Here is a 27,530-nt window from a genome sequence, read left to right as displayed (position 1 = left end):
TCTAAATCGAGGTGTTTAGCCTTTTCAATACTGATTGTGTTATTTAGAAAATAGAAAAGTTTTCATTGCAATTTAGTTGGCATTTCGACTGCATGCAAGCTAGTTTTGTAGAACCTACACATATTTACTTTGAGTGTAAATAAATATTTACACTTGACCCCGGTGTTGTGAGTGAGCGCATCAAATCGTAAGTGTTTTACTAACTTTAAGATCTTTATAGTGTAAGCATACTTCGGGTATGTTTGTGTGTGTGTTTTTTTATCGTTTTAAAATGTTTACAACAATATTTGTTTTCTGAACAATAGTTTTTGTAGTATATGCGCAGGAATGAAGGTGATAATGTGAGCTAATAAAACAGAATTATGAATCATAAAGCGAGTCAACAGATATTAAAACAACACGTGCATACAATTTTGAAACAGAATCGAAGGAAAGCTTTATTGTACACTGAACAAGATATATTAAGTTTGCCACGAAAGAAATAACGGAAATCCTACAAAGTGTATATTTCAATTCAAGATCTCGTCGTAAAATACGCCAAATCGTTCCATACGTCAGTCTAAGTTGCTGCTAACGGCGCCGAATCGACTTTCCATGGTCTTCGTATACACTGTCAGCTACGGCTGCCATATTTTCTTCACTGCGTGCTGGACGTGATCTATTCGGTCGAATATTGTCCAATAATGAATGCTAGGTCTCATGATAGGGGATGGTTTTGCGATCAGTATGCCGATTATGTTGACCATAAGTAGAACGAAGCGTCTTTAAAGAACGTGAATTTCCGAAATAAAGTTTGAACGATTTGTAAGCGTTGTTCAGGCATAAGTCTTTCCATGATAAAATGCCAAACAATACTGAACAAAAATAACATGACAGCTAAATACTCAGGCGTGATCTGTCAAAAAAAGGCTATTGAAAAAAGTACCTCTACTTGGATCACCCGTTTTTTTTTTGTTCTCTAAACTCGAAATTTAAAAGGTAACCCTCGTAATACCATATACTATGTCTTTTAGTTAGTGGGACACTGGTATCTCTTTGTCCGAAATCTAACAATTTACTATGTGTGTATGTTATATTATTTACAAATAATTAATACTTTTCAATATATACACAAAAATATATCGAATTATAAAACTACACATACACACAGAAAGTTGTTTAATGAAAGTTTAAAACCGCACACACACTTCTACAAATATATTTAAATAATTTATAAACATGTTTGCAAAAGTGTTGCATATTTACAGGCGCTCATTATAAATACACTTGTGAACGTTTATCAATAAAAAACAAGAAAAAACGTAAACTTCGGTTGCACCGAAGCTAAATACCCTTCACAGGTGCATTTCTGTTATAATAGTAACTATGTGTTCAGTTTGTATGGAAGCTATATGCTATAGTAGTCCGTTCTGAACAATTTTTTTGGAGATTGTATTGTTACCTTAAGCAGTAATCCATGCCAAATTTCGTGAAGATACTCGTACCACGTCAAATGTGAAAGTTTTCTATACAAGCCCTTGATTCCAATCGTTCGGTTTGTATGGCAGCTATATGCTATAGTGAGCCGATCTGAACAATTTCTTCGGAGATTGCATTGTTGCCTTTGAAAATAATCTATACAAAATTTCGTGAATATATCTTGCCAAATGTAAAAGTTTTCCATACAAGAACTTGATTCCGATCGTTCAGTTTGTATGGCAGCTGTATGTTATAGTGGTCCGATATCACCACTTCCGACAAATGAGCAGCGTTTGCAAAATTTCAAAACGATATCTTAAAAGCTGAGGGACTAGTTCGTATATATACAGACAGACGGACATGGCTTAATCGACTCAGCACGACACACTGATCATTTATATATGTATATACTTTATAGGGTCCCCGACCCCTCCTTCTGGGTGTTACAAACTTCGTGACAAACTTAATATACCCTGTTCAGGGTATAAAAAATAATAATTCAAATGTTAGTTGAATTATTGTTTAAATTTTTTCCGGTAAAATTAAATGAAGGTATAATTTTGCATGTAATTAAATTAAATGTCGCAATTTGTTTGAATTTGGCGCACGAATTATTCATTCTCTCATATACTATACTGTATATTATATATGAAGAATTTCATTATTCTATCCTTATGCTGAAGATGTAGGTCTGTGTGAATCATTTTCATATCCTCATAAATGATGTCAAAAGTTAATGCAATCCGTCGGGACCTAGCTCCAATATTCATACCCTATATATGTAGGTATTGCAAACTTTCCAACAGTCTTTTATCCCGATGTAGTGATTTACGACTTTCCGTTTGACTTTAAACCTTATATGGTCCTTACATTCCTTAACAAGAAAAAATGTTAAATTCGGATGCACCGAAGCTAAAATACCCATCACAAATACAAAATATTCCTTACAAGAACTTGATTGCGATGGCTCAGTTCGTATGACAACTAACTATATGCTATAGTAGGCAGTTATCGGCCGTTCGTTTATATATAGTAGATAGACGGACAAGGCTAAACCGACTCAGCTCGTGTTACTGATCAATTATACATATTTACATACATATGTATGTATATGAACTATATATTTTATAGGGTCTACGACATTTCCTTCTGTCTGTCGTACGTTCATGAATGTATGCAGTTAAATATTTATGCATTTTTAATAGAATTTACTTAAATATTCTATTTGTGCTAAGTACCGTTGCATACGCCGTTTGTTTGGGCATGTATTTGAAGCGGTGCTTTTGCTAACATAAAATTGTTTGTTGTTGTACATATGATCACGTGTGTCAAATGATTGTAGACACTTATGGTGCATTTTTTTTCGAATGAAATGCAAAAAAAAAAAACTTTCCACAAATGACCCTTGACAAAGCACTGTAATTATAGACAATCGAGATTTAGTAGAGTTGTTGACTGATGTCTCAGCTGGCTAAGTAACGTTTTTGATCGTGGCAATGAATATTTGTATTCTATTGTTAAAGTTGTATTAGTGAAATAACGTGTCGAGAATGGTTTCATAAGTTCAAAAATGACGCTGTGTGTTTGTGGGACCAGTTCGGCGTGATGTATTATGAACTCTTGCAACCAGGCGAAACCATTACAGGAGGCCTCTATCGAACCAGATACGTTTGAGTAAAGCGTTGAAGGAAAAACACCCAAGACTAGGAAAAACACGCCAAGATAATATTTCTACATGACAACGCATGACCGCATGTTTCCAAAGTCGTGAAACTGTGAAATAGGACATCCTCCCGCGAATTTTTCTGGATAATCCAAGTGTAGGTAGGTCCTTCTTCACCTGGTCCTTCCAACGGAGTTGAGGTCTTCTTCTTTCTCACCTTCCTCCGGCGGGAACTGTGTCGAATTCTCTCAGAGTTAAAGTGTTTTCATCCATAACCTAGTCAGCGTAACCTACTTAGTACCTTCGTTCACAACCAGACGTTTCTCTTCTTATCCAGGTTGGAGAAAGCAGAATTAACGGTTGTTATCGAAGGGTGCCGTCGCGCCGGGCGCAACGTCTTTGGGGCGGCAAAACGATCTTCGAAATTCCTGCAAATTGGGTCAAAAGTGTACAAGCTTTTTTTATGGCTTTTAATTAGAGTCTTGTAAATTTACTAACAATTTCCTCAAAACCCGTATTAAGAGAATTCTGGAACTTCAGAATTTGCGTGGCTTCTAGTTCCTAAATTTTATATACTTTATATCGAAGATATTTTGTAAAAATTCACCTTTGCTCAAACCATCTCATGAAACTTGTAGGTAGGTAGATAAAGGGGAGCGGCAGAACATCCTTGGCCCCGGGCGCCCGAAGTTGTAGCTACGCCACTGCATATACTAATTCTTTACCCGTAAGGGTATTCGGCAAGAAAAGCCACCATCTACACCACCCACTTAATCTTTCGCCATGAATAATTCTTACCAAGAATTAAAAGAGTCGATAACACTAACCACCTCCTTGCCCTCTCAAACTTACAGTTTTATATACTCATCTGTTGCTTGGATTTATTTTGTTCTCTCCTTAGAATACCAATCTGATAATACTGTCAAAGTTTCAAGATATTTCTGTTTTGAAGATATTGGACTCAAAGTAAATAGTGCTACCTCAGATGCTACCTCACATGAGATAGTATCCAATGTCAGAAAACATCTCGAAAATATGTGATACTGTCTTAAGTGTCAACATATTGAACTTACTTAATTTCATTTTACTGTCATTTAAGACGCATAGGCTGATGAGCTCGCCCCCTCCGCAGCATCCACTAACATGGTAGGACCTGAACCCCATTCAATAATTACTCCATTACCATAAAGACGCTGCTCCGCAAGGAAGAAGGAGTAGGAGTAGTAGAGGTCTCTAACAACCTCCTAGTGATAAGTTCAAACTACTGCCCTGTAAATTTTTTTTTATGCGAAACACTTATTTTTTGTTATTTTTGAGCTAAAATATTAGACACGCATTTTTTTATTTCGACACAATTTGAAAAATTTTGGAATTATGAGTTTTCAAAATTTCAACGATCGTAAAAAGTATATACATACTTACTAGCCGCAAATGTGTTTGGAACTATTCTTATTGAGTTTTTTTTATTAAAAAAACATTAAAGTTTGCAGACATTGTTCAATGATATTTGAACATACTGCCGACGGAAAGAAATTATTATTTAAAATTAGTGGACTGTATGTGTTCGTTAATAATATTAAAAGAAAAAAATTAAAAATAAATATTTTGACCCGCAACGAATACGCCCAACACACATGTTCAATTTTGAACAGTAACTTTCAGTAATAAGTTGGAGAACCTGGCTTGTTGAATACCACAAAGAAATTTGGAGAGTCTCACAAAATGCATGCTTCGTGCAGCGTCGCTAATACCAATAGAAACTATGCGTGCTCCGTCGAATCATTTGATGGCTTGCGTGAAAGCAAACTGTGATCATTTCGAATAAATTTTGAACATCGCTTATTTAATATATGCATTATAAAATTAAATAAGAATTTTTAAAAAATGTATTATAATCAACGGCCTGAAGTTGTAACAGAACTTATGGCTGAACCAAGTAATGTAATATTTGATTTTATTTTACTTTAATGCATGATATTATATTGAATTATATTTATTTTTGGTTTTGTTAATTTTTATTTTTTCTTTTACTTTATTTTATTATTATTATTTTTTTTATAATTCTCGAAATACTACTACAAGTATAAAATCATTTATACAAGTATATTTGCGCATTTTCAGACCCAGTTAACGGAATTATATAATTTGCATTGGTTCGAAAATGAGTGCGACCGTAGATGTAGGTAACTCTGAGAAACTGTTTGTGCCGTCTACAACAATACTGATACCGAATAATAACAATAATAATGGTAAAATACGATAATTTCTTTGTACTTTCATCCAATAAAGTTAACAAGCTTTATTTTGCAGAGCCTGGAAACTGTCATATTAACATTAAAAATGATGGCGCCGCCATTATTGAAATTGGTGAGTATTGCACAATTGTTTACAACCAAGCACATTACAACATAATATTTATTGAGTAATATAAAATATGTATGTATCTATAACGTAAACGGAAACTGGATTAAAATTCTCTAATTACCTTACAAACAAATTATTGAAACAGTAAGAGAGATTCCAAAGGAAATCGTCTCATCGCCTGTTGGATCTACTATACGTAACGGCAATGGGCTCGAAAATTTTTCGGCCAAGACATGTCTGCTTGCCTTTCATTAACATTTTGGGAATTTTTTCTTGTCACTTCTAAGTTTCTGTTCAACACTTTGTAAAATTTATTTGGAGACTTAGTGACCTTCAAATGTAACAGTTTTTTTCCGCTTAGTTCACTTCATAAAGTCGGTTTATACCATATAATCCCCAATCAAGGTCATTGAAATTTCTCAGCATATTTTTTTAAATTTATAAAACCATTTCATTAAGCTTAAATCGAAAGAATTATATGTTAATTTTCATATTTATCATTATAATTACGCTAATAATAGGTTTTAGTGACCAAGCTAAACTAGTTTTAATACAAAATGTTGTCTGGCTACATCTGTATTATTAAGATCAATTAACGGCTAAGCACCATAAATAGAAAGTTTTATTTACATATATGGCATTATTTATGAACTTGCACTTTGATTAGTCTAATAAATACACTCATAGATTATAAAGCATAAGTTGCAAGCTCACGATCTAATCCATAAAATACATGTGGGACAATCTAATTAAACTTGAGTACGATAAGTAATTTGATTAGAAGGTGTATACTCTGTACAGAGTACAGAAAATTTAAACACCCAGAAAGAAACGTCGGAGATCCTATGAGGTATACATAAATACTTGTATGTATATATACTGGCATAGATCCCGCTTAGGTGGTTATAGCCGAGTTAACAATAGCGCACTCTTCGTTTCTTCTTTTCAAAATTTGGCGCCTATTCGAGGTTCATACGGACGACATGACCTAGCCAGCGTAGCCACTGTCTCTTAATTCGCTGAAGAAATGTGCAAAGGGCCATAATTCTTTCGTAGAATCAGATGTCATCAGAGAACTTTACTTTTCAAATGGCTACTTAGTCCGAAGTAGCACATTTTGGCAAGAGTTCTTTTTCGTTGGATTTCGCACCTGACATTGTTGTTGGTGTTAATGGTAGTTCCAAGATATACGAAATTATATACGACTTCGAAGTTATGACTGTCAACAATGACATGGGAGCCAAGTCGCGAGTGCGACGATAACAGCTGTATACTCTTATAGAAGGTTGTACCTTGTATACGTAAGTTTCTCCAAGAAGCTGCCCAATGGTCGGAACCGCTGGTATCAGACCACTATATCAAAATCTAGTTCTTACATGAGAAACTTTTTTGTTTGTAGGGTATTATGGCTTCGATATTAAGGAAACTAACTTGTCTCTTGTTTTAAATATTTAATATACATATATAAAGACTTGCATATGTGTATGTATGTATATGTAAGTGTGTATGTACCACTTACATGTGTAATTCTGTGTTATAGTCGAAAGATTCCTTCCATATTATTTCTAAAAAATTAGGAAAAATATACATATATTAACTTGTTTGTATAATTTAATTACTCTTTAAAACGGAAGTTATAATATACACACATGTACGTACATTGGATCTTTAATCGAATCCAATTAAAACTATATGCAAATATTTAGAAGCAATTAAATATTAGAGTATATTAATTAAATGACGTTATTGCATTCATTCGGAGTTTTTGTTGTTGCTATAATATGACATCCACTCAATGACCTTGCGTTTTTGATATTTTTACATACATACATACATACATCTATATCTACGCATCTATACCTGTAAGCCTACTGCCCTTTCGAATACACCTAAAAACTTGTAGAACCAATGTTTTGCTGCTTATCAATTATATCCAGTTGGAACTATTAAAACTCACCGTTCTAACAATAGAGAAGCCAATCCAGCTTTCCACCATTTTATAAAATAGCGATCGAACTAAATATCATGACAGGTTTATGAAACCGTTCGTCTCCTTTGAATTACTGATATTCGTAATTAATAACAGTAAATAATTGTTTATAACAGAACAAATTATTTTCTTATAATAGAAGCTCATCCTTCATCAAAAATCATACGTTAATATTTATGGAAATTGTTATTAATTAAAAAAAAAAAAACAATTAATAGCTACAACATTTTCTCCTAATTGCAAATAAAATACACACACATATATAAAAACAGCAACGCACAAATAGCGCGCTAAAAAATCCACTACTCGCTTAAGAGAGTTGAGGAATTTCAAGTAGCGCTTGTCAATTAAAATAATTTGATTGTATTTATTTGTTCATACTACACATGGCAACACTGTGCATACTCAGCTGTTTATTCGTTCAACGAGTAGCAGTAGTGGAGGAGTTTTTCCAATTGGACTAGTTAGCATTTGTTTTTTTAATCTACTCGTGTACGGTAGTAGAAATCGTCCGAACGGTCATCCTATTTTTTTATAATAACATTTCATCACCGTGCGTTGTGTTTTATGTTTACATACATATATGTGTACATTTGCTGTCTGCCGATTCCTTTCCATTTCATACTTTGAATATTAGTATTATTTAATTGAAAGTAACTAGTGTGTTTATTACTAAACAAAGGTGCTTACTTTGTGTTAAGAATATTGAACTATTGTGTAGAAAAGGCGTGAAACTTAAACATTTGCATGTATACACAAAAATTTTTTTTTTTACTGTGTTAATAACTACATTGTGGTCAAACTACAAAGAAAGTTTTTCTGTTGTTGCAGAGAAGTAATAAAAAAAGAAATACTGCTATATTGCTTTTATTTGCAGATAACGCAATCGGTGCCGATAACGAACAATTCAACAAAATGGCAAATTTTGAAGATGTGAGTGCTTTTTTATATATTTTTGGTTAATATTCAATATATTGAATTGTGATTTAAGTATATATAAGTACCTTTGTAGATACATACGTTTTGTTTTATTCATATTTTGTATTTTATTTTCATACCTATGTGAAAATGCCTAAATCTAAACAATGATCTACAAAATATATTTATAAAAACACTCAAATCACAAATTAAACACAGATCGTACAAAGATGCCGTACTGCATTCGCCAGTGGAAAGACAAAAGATGTCAATTTCAGGTGAGCTACTATATGAAATATTTACTTGTTACGAATTGCCATTACTTGAAGTAAAAAGATAAAAAACATACAATAATTGCTTGACTGTTAAACAATAAGTGTAAAAAATAAACAGTATTAAGTTGTCACGCCCATTTTTTCAGTTCAGTCGAAAGTTTGTGTGAAAAAATAATGTTTTGCATTAGTTCCTTGGTTTGCTTCTGTTTGTGTAAATCGTACTATTCCCAAGTTAAGGTTTGTTCAAAGGTTTTTAAAACCATAATTTTTTACTCTACGGGTCGGATCAACTTTTGTACTCTTAGTAAGTACATACTAAGTATTATGGGATTAAAATGTAGCAATGCAATTTTATTATACATGACTATGTACGTATGTATGTATGTACATCTAATAAATTTCATATATGTATGTACAAATGTCACTAAAAGAATTTCTTGCAGTAGTGATTACAATATAGTTGTAACCTGCAACATTTTTTAATTGAGTATTTCCCAATTTTTTATCTACATTTACATATGTATGTAGGTTTTTTCTTTATTAATTGTAATTGTACTTGGATTTGGTTTTGAATTATTAAGTGTTTAGTGTAAACAGTTTGTTAAATATTCACAAATATTAGAGATGGCAAGAAATATGCTCTGTCTGTAAATACCTCAGTATTTTTCGAAACTGCCAATATCGGACCGCTGCATTACAAAATAAACGATCAAGTACTTGTATGAAAAGCTTTTATTTTGACAAGGTTTCGTCACGAAATTTGAGAAGTATAATTGTCCATAGTTACGGTACAAGCTGCGAAAAATTGTTCAAATCGGACAACTATAGCATATAGCTGACATACAAACATACACATCAATACATTTACAATCGAAGATAAGTTTTTTTTGTTTTATAGTAATAGAGTTACTTTTTTAGTACAAATCAAGGTTAAAGTTTAATATTTTTGCTGACGTTATTTACATTAACTAGGCCTTATAAACGCCTGAATAACCGCACACAGTTTGACTATTTTAAGGAAATTTAATTTTTTTTTTTATTTTAAAGTTTATAACTCAACGAACAAAATCATTTTTAGTTAAAAATCTTATTCTTGCAGGAAATGTACTGCTCCACAAAATGTGTCTCTCTTTTTGTTTTCTGTGATAGGCATTGTATGTGACGATAAATATTCCGTAAACGCTTACATTAATCAAAATATATATATATGTTTATATATAAGTAAGACAACTTCGCAAAAAACAATATTTTTTTCGTTGAGTTATAAAATGCAAAGGTATAAAACAATATTGCCTGAAAATAGTGAAACTTCAACCGTTAATATCTTATAAAATTTGGACCCACCCTAATGCATATCTACACGCCAATGTATTTTTTATTTAGGGAATATATATACGTATGTATGTACATATGTTTGTATGTGATACATCATGCAATTACTCGGCTATATAAGTATGATAAAAATAAAAATAAACTCCAATTACCCACTAAAAGCGTACAAAGTCTATTTTCATAAGTGGCGGTTGCAGAATTCGTTGTAGGTATGTTTGTAAGCATATTAATTGCCTTAAAGTAGTTACAAAACTAGTATTTCAATATTTTTAATTGTTACAACGTGTTTTACGTATGGTAGTACTAGTTTATGCGAATGTCCATTAAATATATATGACTTATGTAAATATTTGAACATTAACCGGCATTCTGCAAAAATCCACTCGCAAAAAGTAGCTTAATCAAATAGTTTGACTCATATGGATATATGTATGTATATACATACATACACACAAGTATATGTAAAATGTGCAAATTTTTCAATGACAGCAATGAGGCGTTGACAACCTTTAACAAAATGGCAAAGTTTATCCTTCATTCTAAAAATTAAAAATTAACAGGTTTTTAAGCTGTTTACAAACAGTTGAACGATTTATATTTTATAAGAAACAAGTTCTTCGATATAATCGAAGCGGTATCGGCTTTAGATTATATCAAGGACTGTCACATTAGTAGCATTAGCACAAAGCTGTTTGGAGAAAGTTTTAGGGCAGATTTCTGAATGGTTAACCAAGATTTCTTTTTTCGGTAAGGTTAAACAGAACTTAAATGATAGTTGTTTTCTAACCAGACATTGAGCAAACGGCCATTATGTAGTTATAAAAACAAACAATCAAGTCAATAGCTTCATATTTCGAATAATAATAGTAATAGAAAACAGCTGTTAAAATTAATTGCACGTACCAACATACATATATACATATGTACATACATATAATATCGACATGAGTATATTATATCGTATGTTTATATTTAAGAAATGCATACGGTCTAATATATGTACGTCATTCGAAGAATTAATAATAATTATCGGTAATTAAATCTATTAGCTTGCATTTAAATACCTTTTGCAATTAGTTTTGCTATAAATACATAGGAAGAAAAACTTGTTTTTATTAAATTTAATAAGCCCGTTTTACTGACACAAAGTTCGATAAGCAAGTACATTAAAAAAATCAAGAATAGTTATTGTAACTGTTCTGTTGATTTTTTATATGTATTTCAGTGAGTACACTGTATGCACTTTCACACGGCTGATCTCAAACTTTTCCATAGACTTGTAATAAAATTCTCTTATATACATTTATACATAGGTATGTACATATGTATGTATGTATGTATATGAAATCAAAAGTGTGTGCATTCATGCTTATCATCTTCTGCCTGTAATCATGGATACATATGCACAAAGCTACCTTTATTTACACACTCATTTTCGAATTCCTGCTTATAAATATATTATAAATTTAGAGTATTTGGTATATGCATATACATATGTACATATGTACATATACTTATATATGTACATGCACGTACAGCAATTTTAGTTATTATGTCTTATGCTTTAGTATAGCATTCATCACACTTTGTCCAAAATTTCAGTTTCAAGAGATTCCATAATTAAAAGAGTCAGCCAAGCAAGGCGTCAAAGAATTCGCATGGCATTTGAAAATCTAACTAACGGAAGTATTATAAAATACGGTGTGTTGCTTTTTGTTCTTTTTTTTTGTTGTTATCTATTCTCTACTGCCGCTTCTTTTGCTCAAGGTTTGCAATTAATGTTTTCAAGATTTTCAGAAATGTTTGGGAAAAAAATTATAGATTAATGCAAGAACAGAAACGCGTCCGTACCACATGTACATACATACATACATATGTATGTACATACTATGTGTGCACATATATTTATATACTATTTAAATGTTTGCAAAGTAACTATGGTAGTTATCAATCTATCTATATATGTGTATATATTTATGTATATGTATGTATAAACATACAGTACTTATAATAATATACATAGGTGGCAAACGTTCGCATAGATTTATAGATTAGAGAAATATAGTCATATGATTATGTTAATTATTTTATTAATAATGCTGCATCATCATCAGTTATTTTGCTGGATTGAATCAGCACAGCTATTCCTTTATGAATGTTTTATTTTTATTTGCAGTTATCTATGTGCATATGTACCCGTATATAAGTATGTATGGATGTACATATGTATGTATGAATCTGCGGGCTCCTATCTGTAAATGAATGACAAATGTTTTACCCGACAGATAACAATAGATTTATAAATGTATACTACGTATGTACATATGTACATACATACATATGTATGTATTATTACTGATATGCACTGAATACAATATTTAGCTTAACGTCAATCTCTAGTTCCTACAAACGTACATACAAATTACATGCATTATATATGGATCAATGCAACTTTATTCCAATAAGTAATATGAAATAAAAAAACTTACATATTTGTTTACTGACTTTTGGTCTTATCGCTATGTATACATACGCACATTTTTATAGTAGTGCATTTTGTATTGTGTTTAATGTAGAATATATTTAAGTTTAGAGGGAATGAAGCGGAATATACATATTTATTACTGATACGATGATGTTTTTTCAATTAATATCTTTATGTACATATATACCACCTTAAAACGTTATTTAGTTTAAAGATCCGGGAGCATAGTCTAAGGGAAAATAGATTTTTCTTAGGAGCTGGCTTCATCTGTTATAAGTTCTCGCTTGCTTTCTAATTTTTAACAAGAAAATACAAACTTTATTCGCTTTTCTAAATCTGATTAAAGGAAAAGTAAAAGAAAAAGATTAACTTCTGTTGCACCGCATCTATAGTAGCCTTTAGTAACACAAAAGATTCCTCACAAGAACTTGATTTTTATCGTTTTGTTTGTATATTAGCTACATATGCACTGTGAGGGTCCGATCTGAACAATTTCTTTGAAGATTGCATTATTACCTTAGAGAATATCCCATGATGAATTTCATGAATATATCTATGGTGATCCGATCTGAACAATTTCTTCGTATGTTGTAGCAATGCTTTGGATAATAATTCATGCCAAATTTCGAAAAAATATCTCGTGAAATAAAAGTTTTCCATACAAGAACTTGATTTTGATCAGCCAGTTTGTACTATATCAGCTATATGCTACAGTAGCTCAATATCGGCGCTGGCGACGAATGAGCAGTTTTTTGGTGAGGATAGGATTTGTGCCAAATTTCAGAGGTTAAGATGTCCGACTTTTCCTCCTTGGTGTTACAAACTTTATGGCAATTTAACATACCCTAAAATAAAAAAATACAATAAAAGCGGTTGAATTACTTTTTACAATTTTTCTATCTACTTTACTTCTAAATAGATATGTTTGTTTCGAAAAAAAAGTAACATTTGATAATAGGAATTCACTACATTAAACGCTTTTATATACTTATACATATTTCCATATATGTAAGATCTCATTTGAAGTACAACAAAACCTAAATTACAAAGGTTGGGTCCGGTCCGGTTTACTTATAAATAAATAGGATAATGCACGTACAGTATGATAATAAGTGTGTTCATATACATATATTCAACGGTTTCTTTTGCATATGTTAATTGTGCGCTTTTTTATTTATCTATTATTATAAACTTAACATTGACCTTGCCATTTGCCATTTAACACTGCTTTTTTTTTGTCTCTTGTCAGATACCGTTTTCAAATAAAATACATACATATATGTACATATGTATGCATGTTTTGGCAGGTATTTATGTATATATGTTTGTTAACTGTGCACATATAAAGTGGAGTCATTTAAATCAGCTGTTATTTTTTTTCTTTTTTAATTTTCGTGCTGAGAGTTGTGTTGTCCAAATTCGCCCATGCATATGCATACATGTTTGTATGCATGTGTATATACATATGTAAGTAGTGTATGTCTGTTTTTACATACATACATACATATGAAAAATTGTGTAAGGGCATACAAGTTCATATTAAGGCATTTTCGGGATCACAGCAAATTATTATTCAACTCCCGCTTTGTGTTGCTAAAAAAATCATCATACATGCATACATATGTACTATGTATGTACATTAGAGCGGGTCGATTTTTCTCTGTATCTGAACAAATTTTTCTAAGAAACTTGAGGATCTAAAACCGGTTTTTAGTCAGTGATTCTCAAGTCAAAGTTTAATAAATCCGACTAATCGTGTGATCAATATGAAAATGCACGTACGCATTAACTTTCATGCGGATATCTCAAAAACTGATGGAAATATTTTTTTGTTAAAAGTCGCTGGTTCGAAACCGGTTTTAGTCCCATAGTTTCTTAGATAAAGTTGTTTAGAATGATCCGTTGAACATTTCCCGTGTTTACGATTTTTTTTTGCTTTTTTTTAACACCCTTGACTTGACTTGACCTGCTCTTAATGTACATACTTATTTACATATAAATAAAAACTCGTTTGGGTTAGAAAAAAAAGCCCAGGTTGCAGTTCAGATTATTAGTCATTTATAGCGTCCGTTTAAAAATATAATTTGAATGCGGAAAATTTTGGTTATTTTATAAAGGTTATTATACTTTCTTTATTGTATGTACATATAAATATCACTACTTAAGAAATGTTTTGACTGTTTCGAATTTTTTTTAAATAATAAAAATTCAAATTTGGCGATATGGCCAGTTCCAGACGACGCAGACAAGTCTACAAAAAGTCTTTCCGCAAACTTCATTACATAGTTAAACTTGAAAAATAAATTAAGTCAATTTGTTTTTTATATCTATACTACTATAATACTCCCTTATATATATATATTCATAGAGTCTCCAAAAGATAATATCGAACACAATAATGAAATGAATGAATCTCTAATACGGAAGCTAGGTTCATAAGGTTCATACATAAATATGTCCATATGCATGTCCCCGAGCTTGTACTGTACAAGTGTAATATTTTAAGAAAGGTTAACTACTCCAAAGCCTCAGTTTGCACTGTAAATACGTTATCCCATTTATTTATTAACCCTGACCTAAATATAAAATTTACGAGTTTTAGCGCTCCTCTTCCTTAGTCTATAATCTTAGCGCACAGAGCATTAATTTCTGCTAAGTGTATAACAATGTTGGCTCAATTTATAGTAATGGTCTGTTGTTGAAGTGGCAGAAAACATTCCTCAAGTACTTACCAGGAATAGTGCCGTAGCCGAATAAAAATCCGTCTCCGTTCGGTTACTTAGACCCGACTGTCGTGCGAACGGTATGGTCTCAATTAGTTTATTTGTTCTTGAAAAAGCATTCAAGAACCCAATAGAAGGGATATCTCCTGGAACGCGCTCGAATTTATATACCCGACCCTAGACAGCCATCACATTAATTTCCCAAAAACTATTTATACTAGTACAAAAACAACATAATGAATATTACCGGCAGCAAATTTGGATTTATACTAGTCAAAGGCTGTCATCGCAATCCTAAGTTAATCTCTTTACTCTCCTTTAAATACTTAAAGTCCGACACCTTTATATGTATGTAAATAAAAACAGTATCCGTAGAAAGCAACTGAGTGTTGTTGTTGTAACGGTTGTCAAATTCCCGTTAGGATGGTGAAGATTATATAAGTTGTCACCGAAATTATCTAAAGGTAGGACCAGGAAACATGCTGTTTCGACGGGTCGGACCATAAGGAGAGGGGTGTCAGATGTGTAGGGTTAGCAAGGCATGCAAAGAGGTGGTTAGTGTCATGCGGGGAAAAGCAATTGTCTCTTTGGTCCTGTTATATCAACTTTTGATAAACCTTTGAAATATATTAGTTTATAGTATTTCGCTTGAGTATACATCTATGTATATTTTAGATTAACATTATCAAAATTCTATGTTCCATTCTAGGCGAAAACAGTTGGAGAATCTACTGAAAATGTATGAAGAACATGAAAATGAGATGATTAACGCGCTCGATGCAGATTTGCGGCGCCCGAAGCAAGAAAGTTTGGTGGTAGAAACAGAATTTCTTAAAAATGACATCAAACACATACTATACAATTTGGGAGATTGGGTTAAACCCGAAACGGTGTGTACTACATAGTAGCGATTTATCCTTTCGTTGTTATATAATAATTTTTTAATAGCCGGAAAAATCATTTGTTAATCTACTGGACGATGTGCAAATTTTCAATGATCCCTATGGCGTGGTCCTGGTAATCGGCGCTTGGAATTATCCACTACAATTGTTGTTAGTACCAGTTGCAGCTGCCATAGCTGCTGGCAATTGCGTTGTGCTTAAACCAAGTGAAATATCTACCAATTGCGCCAAATTCATTACGGAGATGGTGCCGAAATATTTGGATAATGTAAGAGTAGTATTAAATAAGAATATCTTACAAAATTAGTCCGTTTTACAATTTTAGTTTTATGGTCTAAAGGTAGAGTAATTTCAACTGAAATCCAGATCAAGTTGAAATCACTCGGCTCTACAAATGTTCTTTTATTGCGCTAAATTTTTGCACTAAAATTTTACACTATTCTAATCCAAATAGGACTGCTATCCAGTTGTGTGTGGTGGTCCAACCGAAACGGCTGAATTATTGAAGCAACGCTTCGATTACATTTTCTACACAGGCTCAACAAGAGTTGGCAAAATTATACACGCTGCCGCCAATAAGTATTTGACGCCGGTAACACTCGAATTGGGTGGTAAAAGGTATGTCATTTTAATAGATTAGTTCGCATAAATAAATTTTTTTATAATTTGTTTTCTAACACTTCTCTCTTTTAGTCCTTGTTACATTGATAAATCCGTTGAACTGCGTACGGCTGTGAAACGCATACTCTGGGGCAAACTGATCAATTGCGGTCAAACGTGTATAGCGCCCGATTATGTGCTGTGTTCCAAAGAAATACAAGAGAAATTTATTGCTGAAGCAAAAGACGTGCTCAAGGAGTGGTATGGCGAGGATATCAAGAGCAGTCCAGATCTCAGTCGAATTATCAATCAGAACAATTTCCAGTGAATAATACAAATACATAATTATGTGTATATATTTTACCAATATAACTTCTTTTAATTCAAACTTTAGACGCCTGCTTGGTCTAATGAAAAGCGGCAAAGTCGCTGTTGGTGGTAATTATGATGCCTCTGAACGTTTCATTGAGCCCACAATATTAACAGATGTTAAAGCTGATGATCCTATTATGCAAGAGGAGATTTTCGGCCCACTTTTGCCCATATTCACAGTGGAAAATGCCTATGATGCAATCAAATTCATAAATTCCAGGTAAGCAAACATATTGCCACATACAAACAAAAAAATTTAAAAAATAAAAAATGCATACAAAAAATATGTATGTTCATGAAAATAATATTGTGTACTATTAATGCAGAAAGATTTGTGTATCTTTTTATGATCACACTTAAACTTTGACATTTGTATTGTACTTTTGTTCATTGTTATCGCACACCCAATCTACTTTTTTTGTTACTTTTTTAGAGATAAATAAGTACGAGTATTTGGATTTAAAAATCATAAACAAGATTATCATGTGTTTATAAAGGTTCGATTAAGAAAATCATGTTTATTGCGCAACAATTTCTTCGCATATGAAGGAGATTACCGAATCACCATTATTTTTCGAAATTATTAGGCTGAAATAGGTACTTAACGGTGATAACTTTAAAAATTAACTCTAAAAGGCTTAATTAAAGTATTCCAATGCACATTTTTTACCCATACGTAATTGCTGATGAATAAGTATTATTGATATTTTTTAATAAACAAAAATAAAGAAAAAATGTAACTTTCGGCTGCACCGAAGCTATATACCTATATACAGACGTTCTTGTTATATCATAATATGACTTTTTTTATTTGATCGGTTAGTTTATATGGTAGCTAAATGCTATAGTGGATCTGAGCAATACGTTCAGATATTATAGCGTTTCCTTGGACAATAACCTGTGACAAATTTAGTGAGGATATTTTGTCAAATAAAAAATATTTCATACAAGAAATTGATTTTGATCGATCAGCTTATAAGGTAGCGATAAGCCCTAGTAGTCCCATCTGAACAATACATTTAGATATATTGTTGTCTTGGTCAATAATGTCTGCCAAATTTCGTAAAGATATCTTGTCATATAAAAAGTTTTCCACATAAAAACTTTATTTTAATTAACCAGATTGTATAGTAGCTATATGCTATAGAAGTACGATTTCGGAGGTTGTGACGAATGAGCAGCTTCTTGGGAAAAAGAAGACGTGTGCAAAACTTCAGAACAATATCTTAAAAACTAAGGAACCATTTATATATACAGTGAACTTCCGTAACTCGAACTCTTGAATTGGTAATAGAACCTGAATTTTATAAACATTTTCTTCCATTACTCGAAGTTCTTTTATTGTTCTTTTATCGGCAGAATTCTGCCGAGTTGACAGTGCTTGGCCGGATAGAAATCCGGGTCCATCCCGGTTGCGTATACCCGACTGTCGTGGGAACGGCGAAGTTCTTTTGTGGATAATGGTAATAGGAGTTAGGGAAGTTCAAATGTATATTCTTTATAGGAACTCTGACTTACAAACATAATACACTCATTCAGGGTGTAGATACATATGTGGTATAATACCATTGGAAGCATATTGTTTGAGTTGAGTTGAATTTTCAACTTTTTTTACCTTTACCTAGACCTCCTTCTCCTACAAGAAGGTTAAAATTTATATTTTCTAGTTAGAAATGTCTACACAAAACTGTTTGCTAGGAGTTTAGTTAGATCAATTAGATTAGATATTAATTGTCTACTCGAATTTGTAGAGTGCAAAATGACTCACAAGAATCTATCCCTTTGGCTATAATACTGTTGGGTGTGCGATATTTCCAATTTATATATGGTTACAATCAAATTTCTTCTTTAATGTCACATTATTCATTTGATATTCATTTATTAATTTTTTATTACATTCATTTATTTTCGCAACGTCAAATAAAATGTCTCCACCTACATTTGTGTACGTCCAAAAATTGAAAATGTATAAAATAAAAAAAAAAATAAATAAAATAAAATAAACATAATTACACACCTTGCAACACACAAATTGGCATAAAAACATACACAGAGAAGCACCACTTTGCGCGTATATATTTACAGCGGAGGCTGAGGTACAAAATTTATTTAAACGCGACATCCAGTCGGGCGGAATGTGTATGAACGACACTATAATGCATTATGCTGGTAAGCGAAGACTTGTATTGAAGCAGCAAAACAAAGAAATAAATACTACAACGACTTCCCTAAACTGTGTCTACCCGTACACGGGCATTGAGTGTGTCAATCAGTGTCAACTTGTTGAGTTGCCTGTTTATTTTCCTCTTAATTTGTACAGCTAAATGCATTTCCAAAGTGGTGCAAAGTGGTGTTGGCGCGTTAAACTCCTACGTGTGCTATAATTTAAATAATGCAAATCCTTTTGTAAATATATTTCAATTCCTACTGTAATTATAGCGGTAACTTATATATGTATGTATGTGGTCGGTGCTTGGGTGAAATTATTAGTATTTCTGCTATTGAATGAATGGTTGTGTGTAGAAATGAACAGCATTTGGTCTAAACTTATAAAAATCTAAACTAAATTGGAGTTGGTGCTACTAAATTTGTGTAAATTTGAAGACTACGTTCTTTGTAAGTGACCGCTGTCAGCTGCTCGTTTGATAAGCCTATTTGAGCGCTAGTAATGGTAAAGTAATTGGTTATGATATCCCTCCAACTATTATCAAAGAAATAAGTATTTGAAGCTAAACACTTAGTTATTTACATATTGAATCAATACAAATTCAAAATTTAATTTATCTCTGACTTTATTTTGACTTGTTTAATTTTTTTTCCTTAATTTGATATGTTTTTTGAAAAACTCTTAGACTTACGTACATCTTATAATTATTTTTTACATATACATATACATATGTACATTGTTACTTTCAATCAGTACGTAGAAATTTGTCATAGCATCCCCATCAGTACACAAGCGTGCAAATCACCTTGTAATTTAAAACTCACTTATTTAGTTATGTATGTACATTTTTGATGTCTTGTTTAACTGTAAAATATGAATTCTCGTAAAATAGGGAGAAGCCTTTAGTGATCTACGTTTTCTCCACAAATTCAAATGTAGTTAAAGAAATTAAACAAAACACAACAAGCGGCGGATTTTGCAGTAATGAGACCATATTGCACGTTGGAGGTATTTACGTGCAAAATTTTGCACATGATCTTCTATATTATGTATAAATTTTAAAAATGCACATAAAAAATTTAAATAATTAAAGTTAATACTATTACCTATTTTTTCACCTTTTTTGACCAAATTTTTAAATTTCGAGTGTTTTGAAATTAAATTTTCAATTTGTTCACTTAAAAAAAAATAAAATAGCATATGCAAATGCACTTTAACTAAAGCTTTTACTAGTAACAGCGAATTATTAAACTAAAATATTGTAAATTAACCAATAAAGAAATAAAATAATATTTATTATTTTAATATTTAAGGGGGTATTCAGTCTAGATGCCCGGATTTTGAGCATTATTTGGCAATTGATAAAAAAGCATTGAATATTTTTACTATAACTTGTTTATCATTTGTTTATTATATTTAAAGTGTACACAAAATCAAATGAAATATTTTGTTTTCATTGAGTTATGCGTCCTTGAAGTAGAGAAGGGAATGGCGGTGTCCTCGCCCCCATAATTTCTACGCTTGTGGTCATTTGGCGGCTACTTACAAAAAAAAAATGTATTTTAGCTTTAGTCCGCAGCTTAAATTGGTCCAGTTGCCTCTAGGAAGGTATTTTTGAATCTCCAAAATTTCTAGACTAGAATACCCCCGTAATTGTTGTAAATAGATATCATTTTATCGCATGCTTTATTGTAGAACGCTTTACTTTAAAAATCTTCATCCTGAAAATTGTCCAAAGGAATTTGGTTTTCACCCTTTTTTTCCTTTGTTTGGCTAATATTAACTTAAAACTTGCTTTACTAAAATTTAAGTTAAATTAACAATAGTGCATAATAATTATATTTTTTTCCAAAAATTTGCATGCTACAAATAACTCCAAAACAATTAATTGTTTTTTATTTATATTAATTCCAATTTTGCATTCCTTAATTTTTTGCATGCATAATTAATAATTTTACTTTATTTTGCTTAGTCTCGCTTTAACCATTATTTAAAAAGGATTATTTTTAAAAAGTTATTACTTTTAAGTTTTGCTCATTACTCTTTCTTGAATAACAATATTTATCAACAAACTAATACGCTTTTCCCTATAAAAGTTGACACTTTGCCATTTGGCGGTGTCGGATCCAGCGGCATGGGACGCTATCATGGTAAATATGGTTTTGAAACATTCACGCATAAGAAATCGTGCCTTGGCAAGGATCTGCATCCGCTCGGCGAGCTGCTGGCATCGTAAGTTTGCAATAGGTCATTAAATTTTTAACAATCACTATATACTAACACATTTCCATTTCAGCGGCCGTTATCCACCTTATTCAGATCGCAAATCAACGATACTGGGTATTCTGCTGCGCAAACGTCGCCCATTCCCCAAGCTCTATCTGTCACACCTATTAGCGGTCGGTTTGGGTATCGGCCTCACAGTACTCTTCACCCATTATTTACAGGTAATTACAATTATCTTCAATTAGTCAATTATAGCGAACTTCATTTACTCAATTGTAGTACTAATTGCGATTTTATTTATCTATTTCATTTTTGCGAAACACTAAAACACAACACATCACAAAACGTTTGATTAATGGAATGATTGCAATCACGTTCATGCACATTATATATTTATGGAAATATATGAAATAAAAATATGAACATTATCACACATTAAAGGGCAAATTATTTTCACGCTAAAATAGCTTGTTTGACGTCCGTTAATTCAGTGATTGTCTCCACGGCCACCACATACCTAAGCATTGATTGGTGGGTTTATATTGTATACACCTATGTTTTATGACGTTCAAACTTTTCATCGTTGCGGTGTCAGTGTTCGTTACATGTACATACTATTGATATTACTTTTAGATTGCTCTACGGCTCAACAATCTTAATTTCACTTGTAGTTGTAATTTTCCATAAATAATTATTATGAATACAGCTTATTGTATATTTAAGTACATACCTAAATGCATTTTAAAAAAATCAATTCAAATAAATAATGATATATTGTTAACTAACACGCTTTGATAACAATATTTAGTAGTATTTGTGGGCGCATCATGCATAAAAAGCTTTTATAAACATTTGTTATAAATAAAATTTAAATACATATACGGTATTTTACACAATTATATTATTTTTATAAACATTTGTTCATATGGTTTTTTAAATGCTTATCCATTTGCAGAGTGATTACGATAAGAAATGATAGAATAGATAAAATGATGTTCTTGCATAATACAAACACAAAATTATCTATAATCAATAAACGCTGAAGCAAAGAGATGGTCTAAATATATTTCTAAAATGTTATTTAATATTATATATGTAAATTTAAATATGTAAAGTTATTTTAAATGTAATAAAACTCAATTTAATTTTATTTTTCACTATCCATTCCTGTTTGACTTTTGTGAAAAATAATACCCTTTACGAATACAAACGATTTCAAATAAGAACTAGATTTTGATCTATTGGTTTGTATGACAGTTATTTACATACATATGTATGTATATGCTATGGTGGTTCGATCGGAATAATTTCTGTGGAAATTGTAGTGATGCCTTGAATAATAATTATGCTAAATTTTGTGAAAATATCTTGTCAAAAAAATTGTTTCATTACAAGGGCAATTGATTGATTGTTGTTGTTGTTGTAGCGCGCAGAATTTTGCCAAGTCGACAGTCCGGGTCCGTTCCGGTTACGTAGACCTGACTGTCGTCAGGTCGTTTAGTTTGCTTGTCAGCTACATAGGTATGTATGTACTCGTATATGCCACTGACAAATGAGCAACTTCTTGGAGAGAAAAGGGCGTGTGAAAAATTTTAGATCGGTATCTTAAAAGTTGAAGGTCTAACTCGCGTATGTACAGACAGACCGGCTAAGTCGACTCAGCTTTTCATGCTAGTATCTGACATTCCCTTGGTGTTACAAACTACTTGGCAAACTTAAGAAACTCTGTTTAAGCTATAAAAATATGGTGCGAGATTAAGTCTGTATGTTTTCGCAACAGCTCGTATAATTGCATATTAATCACTTATTGTATAATAAATAAACAGTGCTGTTAATTATTCAGCAAATAATTAAAAATATAAGCAAATATCGAATTGGCGGGTTAAAAAATTAGTGTACGGAATTATGGTAAAAGGAAATTAAGCGCAAAAGGTAGTATATGGTGATAATATCCAATATTTACATATATGTCTCATAAGTAAATATGTAATTAATTAATACATATTTGTTATACTTACTTTTGAAATATGCAGCATGCTCAATCAAATTCTACATTTGAAACAAGAACACATCTTATGTTATGACGCCCATAACCATCAACGCCGCTAGTAAGTAGGTAAAAATTACTTTTTTAATATGGAAAGCCCATTAAATAAATTAGTCACAATAATAATAGGCCAAAGCAATTACTAATTTGAACCATATTTATATACGGACTTTCCGGTTGCACGTATCCGCTGTCAAAGAGCTACTGAAAATCGAAATGGTCGCATTTCAAAATATCATGGTGAATTAAAATATTAATGGTGGATACGTTAATATCGATGCCAATTTATTTAAATATATCGAATGAAATATACTGATCATTTAGGACTTGATCATGAAGAAATGCCAAACGATATTCAAAAATTAAGTATGTGATATTAAAAAACTAAATATTTTTTAATATAATGAAATTAAAAATATTCAAAATGCCATTTTTTGACGTTCAAGACTATCAAATATATGGCAACACATTGTATTGTCATTTGTTAGTTCAGTCTGGTAACCTTCAATTGATTTTGTATTAAATCTGTGAAATCATTGTTTTAATTTCCTAATTCTGTGCAACGAGAAGAAAATAAGATTTGTATGCTAAAAATATGTCTAACAACGATGAATTGATCGCACAATTTATTGAAATAAGCGGTGGAGATGAAAATGTCGCCAGATTTTATTTAGCTAGTTCCAATTGGTCGCTAGAGGTGAGAAAACTTGAAGAAATTTCATCCGGCTTTAATGCATCCATATAATATGATTTCAGGATGCACTTTCCAATTTTCTTGGCAATCAAGTTGATGGAGAGGGTGTAAACGATGAACAACCAACTGAAAGAAATTCAGGTGGAGCGAATATTGAACCAGCACCTACAAATTCAAGTAGTCGGGTGCGATCAGAAACCGGTGCCGCAGACAGTTTTACTAAGAAAAGCTCAGATAAGCCAAAGTAAATATGCAATTATGAATTTTTGGTTCCTGAATTTATATTTATTTATATATAATCTAATCAGAGTAGCAACACTAAATGATATGACAAAGCGTACATCTAACGAGGAAGAGGGACAAGCGTTTTATGCTGGTGGTTCCGAACGTTCAGGCCAGCAAGTTTTAGGACCACCAAAACGTAAAAATTTCCGCGAACAGTTAACTGACATGTTTCGAATGGCACAGGAACACAACACCGGCGAATCTGCTAGTACTTCAACCGGTCAATCAACTTCTGGTGCTGTACAATGGGGTCAAGGTGTACGGTTGGGCATGACCGATACAGACCATTCCGTCGTAGGTTCGCAACAGGATGATGCTAATGCAACGGGAGAGAAGAGACCTATTGTTGTGCTGAAATTATGGAGCCAAGGATTCTCTATTGATGATGGTGAACTACGTCTATATGATGACCCCGAAAATAAAGAGTTCTTAGAAACTGTCATGCGTGGGTAAATATACATTTATTACAAATAACTGAGTTCAAGTACTTACATATTTGATAAATTCAGTGAAATACCTCACGAATTATTTGAAATGGGATGGGTTGTTAATGTTGACGTGGAGGATCATCGCCACGAGGATTACAAAAGGAAAACAGTCCCACCAAAATTTAAGGGTTCCGGTCACACACTGGGAAGGTAAAAATCCTTACCGTGTTTATATTTCCTATATTTATTTATAACTTAATATATATGTTTTAGTCCCACACCAAACGTTGAAGGAGCAGCATCAACAGCACCAGCTTCAAATACTGCAAAATCAACAACAGCTGTTAATGTTAAAGAGGATGAAAGTGCCGCTAAAGCAAACCTTAAGATTGATTCTTCTCAGCCAACAACGACGTTACAAATACGTCTAGCTGACGGTTCTCGTTTAACCGCCCAATTCAATCTCAATCACACTGTTGCTGATATACATCGCTACATTATTAAGTAAGAAAGACAACTTTGGTAAAACTTCATTACTAATTGTTGATTATTTGTTATATAGTGCCAGACCACAATATGCGGAGGGTAATTTTAGGTTAGTGTCCTCATTCCCAACCCGAGAACTTACGGATGAAGCTGCAACGATTGAACTAGCTGGTCTAAAGAATGCGTCAATAATGCAGCGACTGAACTAAATTGTAAACCTTATATACCCACTGAATACAATTTTTTCAACTTATTGATAAAAATAACATTAATGTAATAAAATGCAACTACATAAATGTGTTTGAGTATTTATTCTTTTTCTTTTTTACACTTTTTTCTAAACGAAATAAATAACATTGCTGTCGTAATAAGTTTCATTAACGCATATTTCTAAAAGTAATGTATGCTCAATGTAGCTAATCGTTCTTAATGCAGACGAAATTGATTATAAGCCTAAATTCATAACTTTTTTATCACTAGTTTAATTATACATTAATTCTCGTACTTCTTTTCTAATTTTAATTAAATTATTCATGAAATCTTGACGCAGCAAGTTTTGCAACATATGTAGGCCATCATTTCCCACATGTACGCAGTCGGTGTATCTATGAGCAAAAGCTAATGACGGAGCCAAATTAGTAGTACTACTTGTAGAGGAAGAAGGGACCACAGGTCTGAAAATGTTTATCTTGTGTGGCTGCACCACTTCCGGATCATAAAAGCTATTATTTGAAAGTAGTTCATTCTTTCCATCCATACAAACTGAGTAAGTTTGTAACTCATATATAGTCTCAGATGTACTATATGAATTCAATGAATAAAGTACTGAATTGTCGTCACTTAGTTTGGCATTTGGAAACAAAAATTCGTTTGGTTCTAGCAAAGTAACATATTTTGCTTTGTGCATGCTACGCAGTAAGCAATCTGTCTTAATGAGTTCACGCAAATTAGATGTATTATTTTTGTTGTGTGCAAATGGGAAATTGAAAGGCAACGATTGTAAATGTATATTTTTATGTTTCATAAGCTTTTGTAAAATTAATTCGGTTAGTTCATCACCATTGTAAACGATAAACTGGTTGACGCCAACAACATAATGATGTATAAAGAATTCAATTAATTTCGAATAACTTTTGCCGAAACTACTGCTCATATTAAAGGAGACCAAATCCATGCAAATGGCCACCTGTGTTTGTGGTACATTACTTCCTTGTGCACTTTTTACAAAACGTAAACGTAACTTGCGATTTGTATTACTGCCATCACCAGTCAGATCGGTATAAACTATGCTATTTGGTTCTCCTAAGTCATTTTTAAGACGGCAATAAAATACATAATTCGTAAATGCAACATCTATGTTATCTTCTTGATTCAAGTGTTGAAATCGGAATTTGCCTTGAATATCGCGCCCATCGTCGTAATGTGCTTTACAGCGAAAATTTACTGCTGCTCCTGTTTTACCGGTTACAAGCGTTAAAACTTCTCCGCCGGAAGGCACAAGATCATTGCGTTGATAATAAGAGGCGTATGCATGAAACGAGTCTCCTATCAGCTGCCAAACTGGCAATGGTCGATTAAAATTAATGATGTCGTCCTCCGCTGCTGTGAAGTTATTCAGTAATCGCAATTCATCCGCATCCTTGCGGCTAAAGAAGTGCACAGCACTTAGAACATCTTTTAAACGTGAATTTTCACTCTTGTATGTGAGCAAGACAATTATGCTAATACAAGAAATTATAACTAACAAAAGCTGGTGATATTTACGCATCGTCGCTTTGATAAGTATACATTCTTTGTATATATGAAAACTTTTTGTCAAACTATTTATAAAATAAACATACAAATAATTAAAATGCAGGCAATTGACCGATAAATAGGGTTGCCGAATTTCAAAATAATGTTATAAAAATAGTAATATAACACAGTGACGCAAGTCCTTACATTCCTCAGGTAAATTTAAATTTTTATTATATGTATATTACTTAATACACTTGAGACCTAAGAAAGTTCAAAAATTCAACTATTAAAAATTAGTGTTTCACCGATTTATAATGAATTTTACATCCAACAAAGCAAATGTCTACGCAAAGCGAAGTTGTATGAACCAGCCAAACA

The 27,530-nt window shown here is 32.2% G+C and overlaps 3 protein-coding genes across 13 annotated transcripts; 2 read left to right on the top strand and 1 right to left on the bottom strand.

The window, feature by feature from the left end:
* On the top strand, window positions 1–22,635 carry LOC105228960 (aldehyde dehydrogenase, dimeric NADP-preferring). 11 transcript variants are annotated; one of them, XR_007423519.1, is made up of 15 exons: window positions 9–187; window positions 5,243–5,370; window positions 5,432–5,488; window positions 8,353–8,408; window positions 8,613–8,671; window positions 15,918–16,098; window positions 16,157–16,378; window positions 16,565–16,728; window positions 16,804–17,034; window positions 17,105–17,302; window positions 20,142–20,257; window positions 21,346–21,481; window positions 21,546–21,696; window positions 21,943–22,006; window positions 22,431–22,635. XR_007423519.1 is itself a non-coding variant. In XM_049461492.1 (14 exons), exons 2-14 carry the CDS (start codon window positions 5,283–5,285, stop codon window positions 22,449–22,451), a joined length of 1,680 nt encoding a protein of 559 aa, XP_049317449.1. In that variant the 5' UTR covers window positions 1–187; window positions 5,243–5,282; the 3' UTR covers window positions 22,452–22,635. The 11 variants fall into 11 exon arrangements, 9 of the variants coding, with proteins under 9 accessions (XP_049317449.1, XP_019846850.3, XP_011207297.2 ...); XR_007423518.1 differs by having other exon boundaries at window positions 10–187; window positions 21,917–22,006; XM_049461492.1 differs by lacking the exons at window positions 20,142–20,257; window positions 21,943–22,006 and adding an exon at window positions 19,136–19,251 and having other exon boundaries at window positions 1–187.
* Window positions 22,636–24,021: 1,386 nt separating this feature from the next.
* On the top strand, window positions 24,022–25,711 carry LOC105228963 (NSFL1 cofactor p47). Its single transcript, XM_011209000.4, has 6 exons — window positions 24,022–24,219; window positions 24,279–24,460; window positions 24,525–24,950; window positions 25,011–25,139; window positions 25,203–25,433; window positions 25,492–25,711. Exons 1-6 carry the CDS (start codon window positions 24,118–24,120, stop codon window positions 25,622–25,624), a joined length of 1,203 nt encoding a protein of 400 aa, XP_011207302.1. The 5' UTR covers window positions 24,022–24,117; the 3' UTR covers window positions 25,625–25,711.
* On the bottom strand, window positions 25,708–27,290 carry LOC105228962 (uncharacterized). Its single transcript, XM_011208999.4, has one exon. The coding sequence runs from the start codon at window positions 27,181–27,183 to the stop codon at window positions 25,897–25,899; it is 1,287 nt and encodes a 428-aa protein (XP_011207301.2). The 5' UTR covers window positions 27,184–27,290; the 3' UTR covers window positions 25,708–25,896.
* Window positions 27,291–27,530: the final 240 nt, after the last annotated feature.

The sequence above is a fragment of the Bactrocera dorsalis genome, unplaced genomic scaffold (assembly GCF_023373825.1).
Source record: "Bactrocera dorsalis isolate Fly_Bdor unplaced genomic scaffold, ASM2337382v1 BdCtg043, whole genome shotgun sequence".
NCBI lineage: Eukaryota > Metazoa > Arthropoda > Insecta > Diptera > Tephritidae > Bactrocera > Bactrocera dorsalis.
The sequence above is the reverse complement of the archived record's forward strand: the minus strand, read 5'-3'. Positions and strand labels throughout refer to the sequence as shown.

What these genes read in the sequence shown, in the direction of transcription:
- LOC105228963 (XM_011209000.4), top strand. Translation starts at nt 24,118, where the DNA reads ATGTCTAACAACGATGAATTGATCGCACAATTTATTGAAATAAGCGGT. An exon ending in AAAAGCTCAGATAAGCCAAA is followed by an intron (nt 24,461 to 24,524) that starts GTAAATATGCAA and finishes TAATCTAATCAG; the next exon opens with AGTAGCAACACTAAATGATA. An exon ending in ATACATCGCTACATTATTAA is followed by an intron (nt 25,434 to 25,491) that starts GTAAGAAAGACA and finishes TTTGTTATATAG; the next exon opens with TGCCAGACCACAATATGCGG.
- LOC105228962 (XM_011208999.4), bottom strand. Translation starts at nt 27,183, where the DNA reads ATGCGTAAATATCACCAGCTTTTGTTAGTTATAATTTCTTGTATTAGC.
- LOC105228960 (XM_049461492.1), top strand. Translation starts at nt 5,283, where the DNA reads ATGAGTGCGACCGTAGATGTAGGTAACTCTGAGAAACTGTTTGTGCCG. An exon ending in AAATGGCAAATTTTGAAGAT is followed by an intron (nt 8,409 to 8,612) that starts GTGAGTGCTTTT and finishes AATTAAACACAG; the next exon opens with ATCGTACAAAGATGCCGTAC. An exon ending in TGCCGAAATATTTGGATAAT is followed by an intron (nt 16,379 to 16,564) that starts GTAAGAGTAGTA and finishes TAATCCAAATAG; the next exon opens with GACTGCTATCCAGTTGTGTG.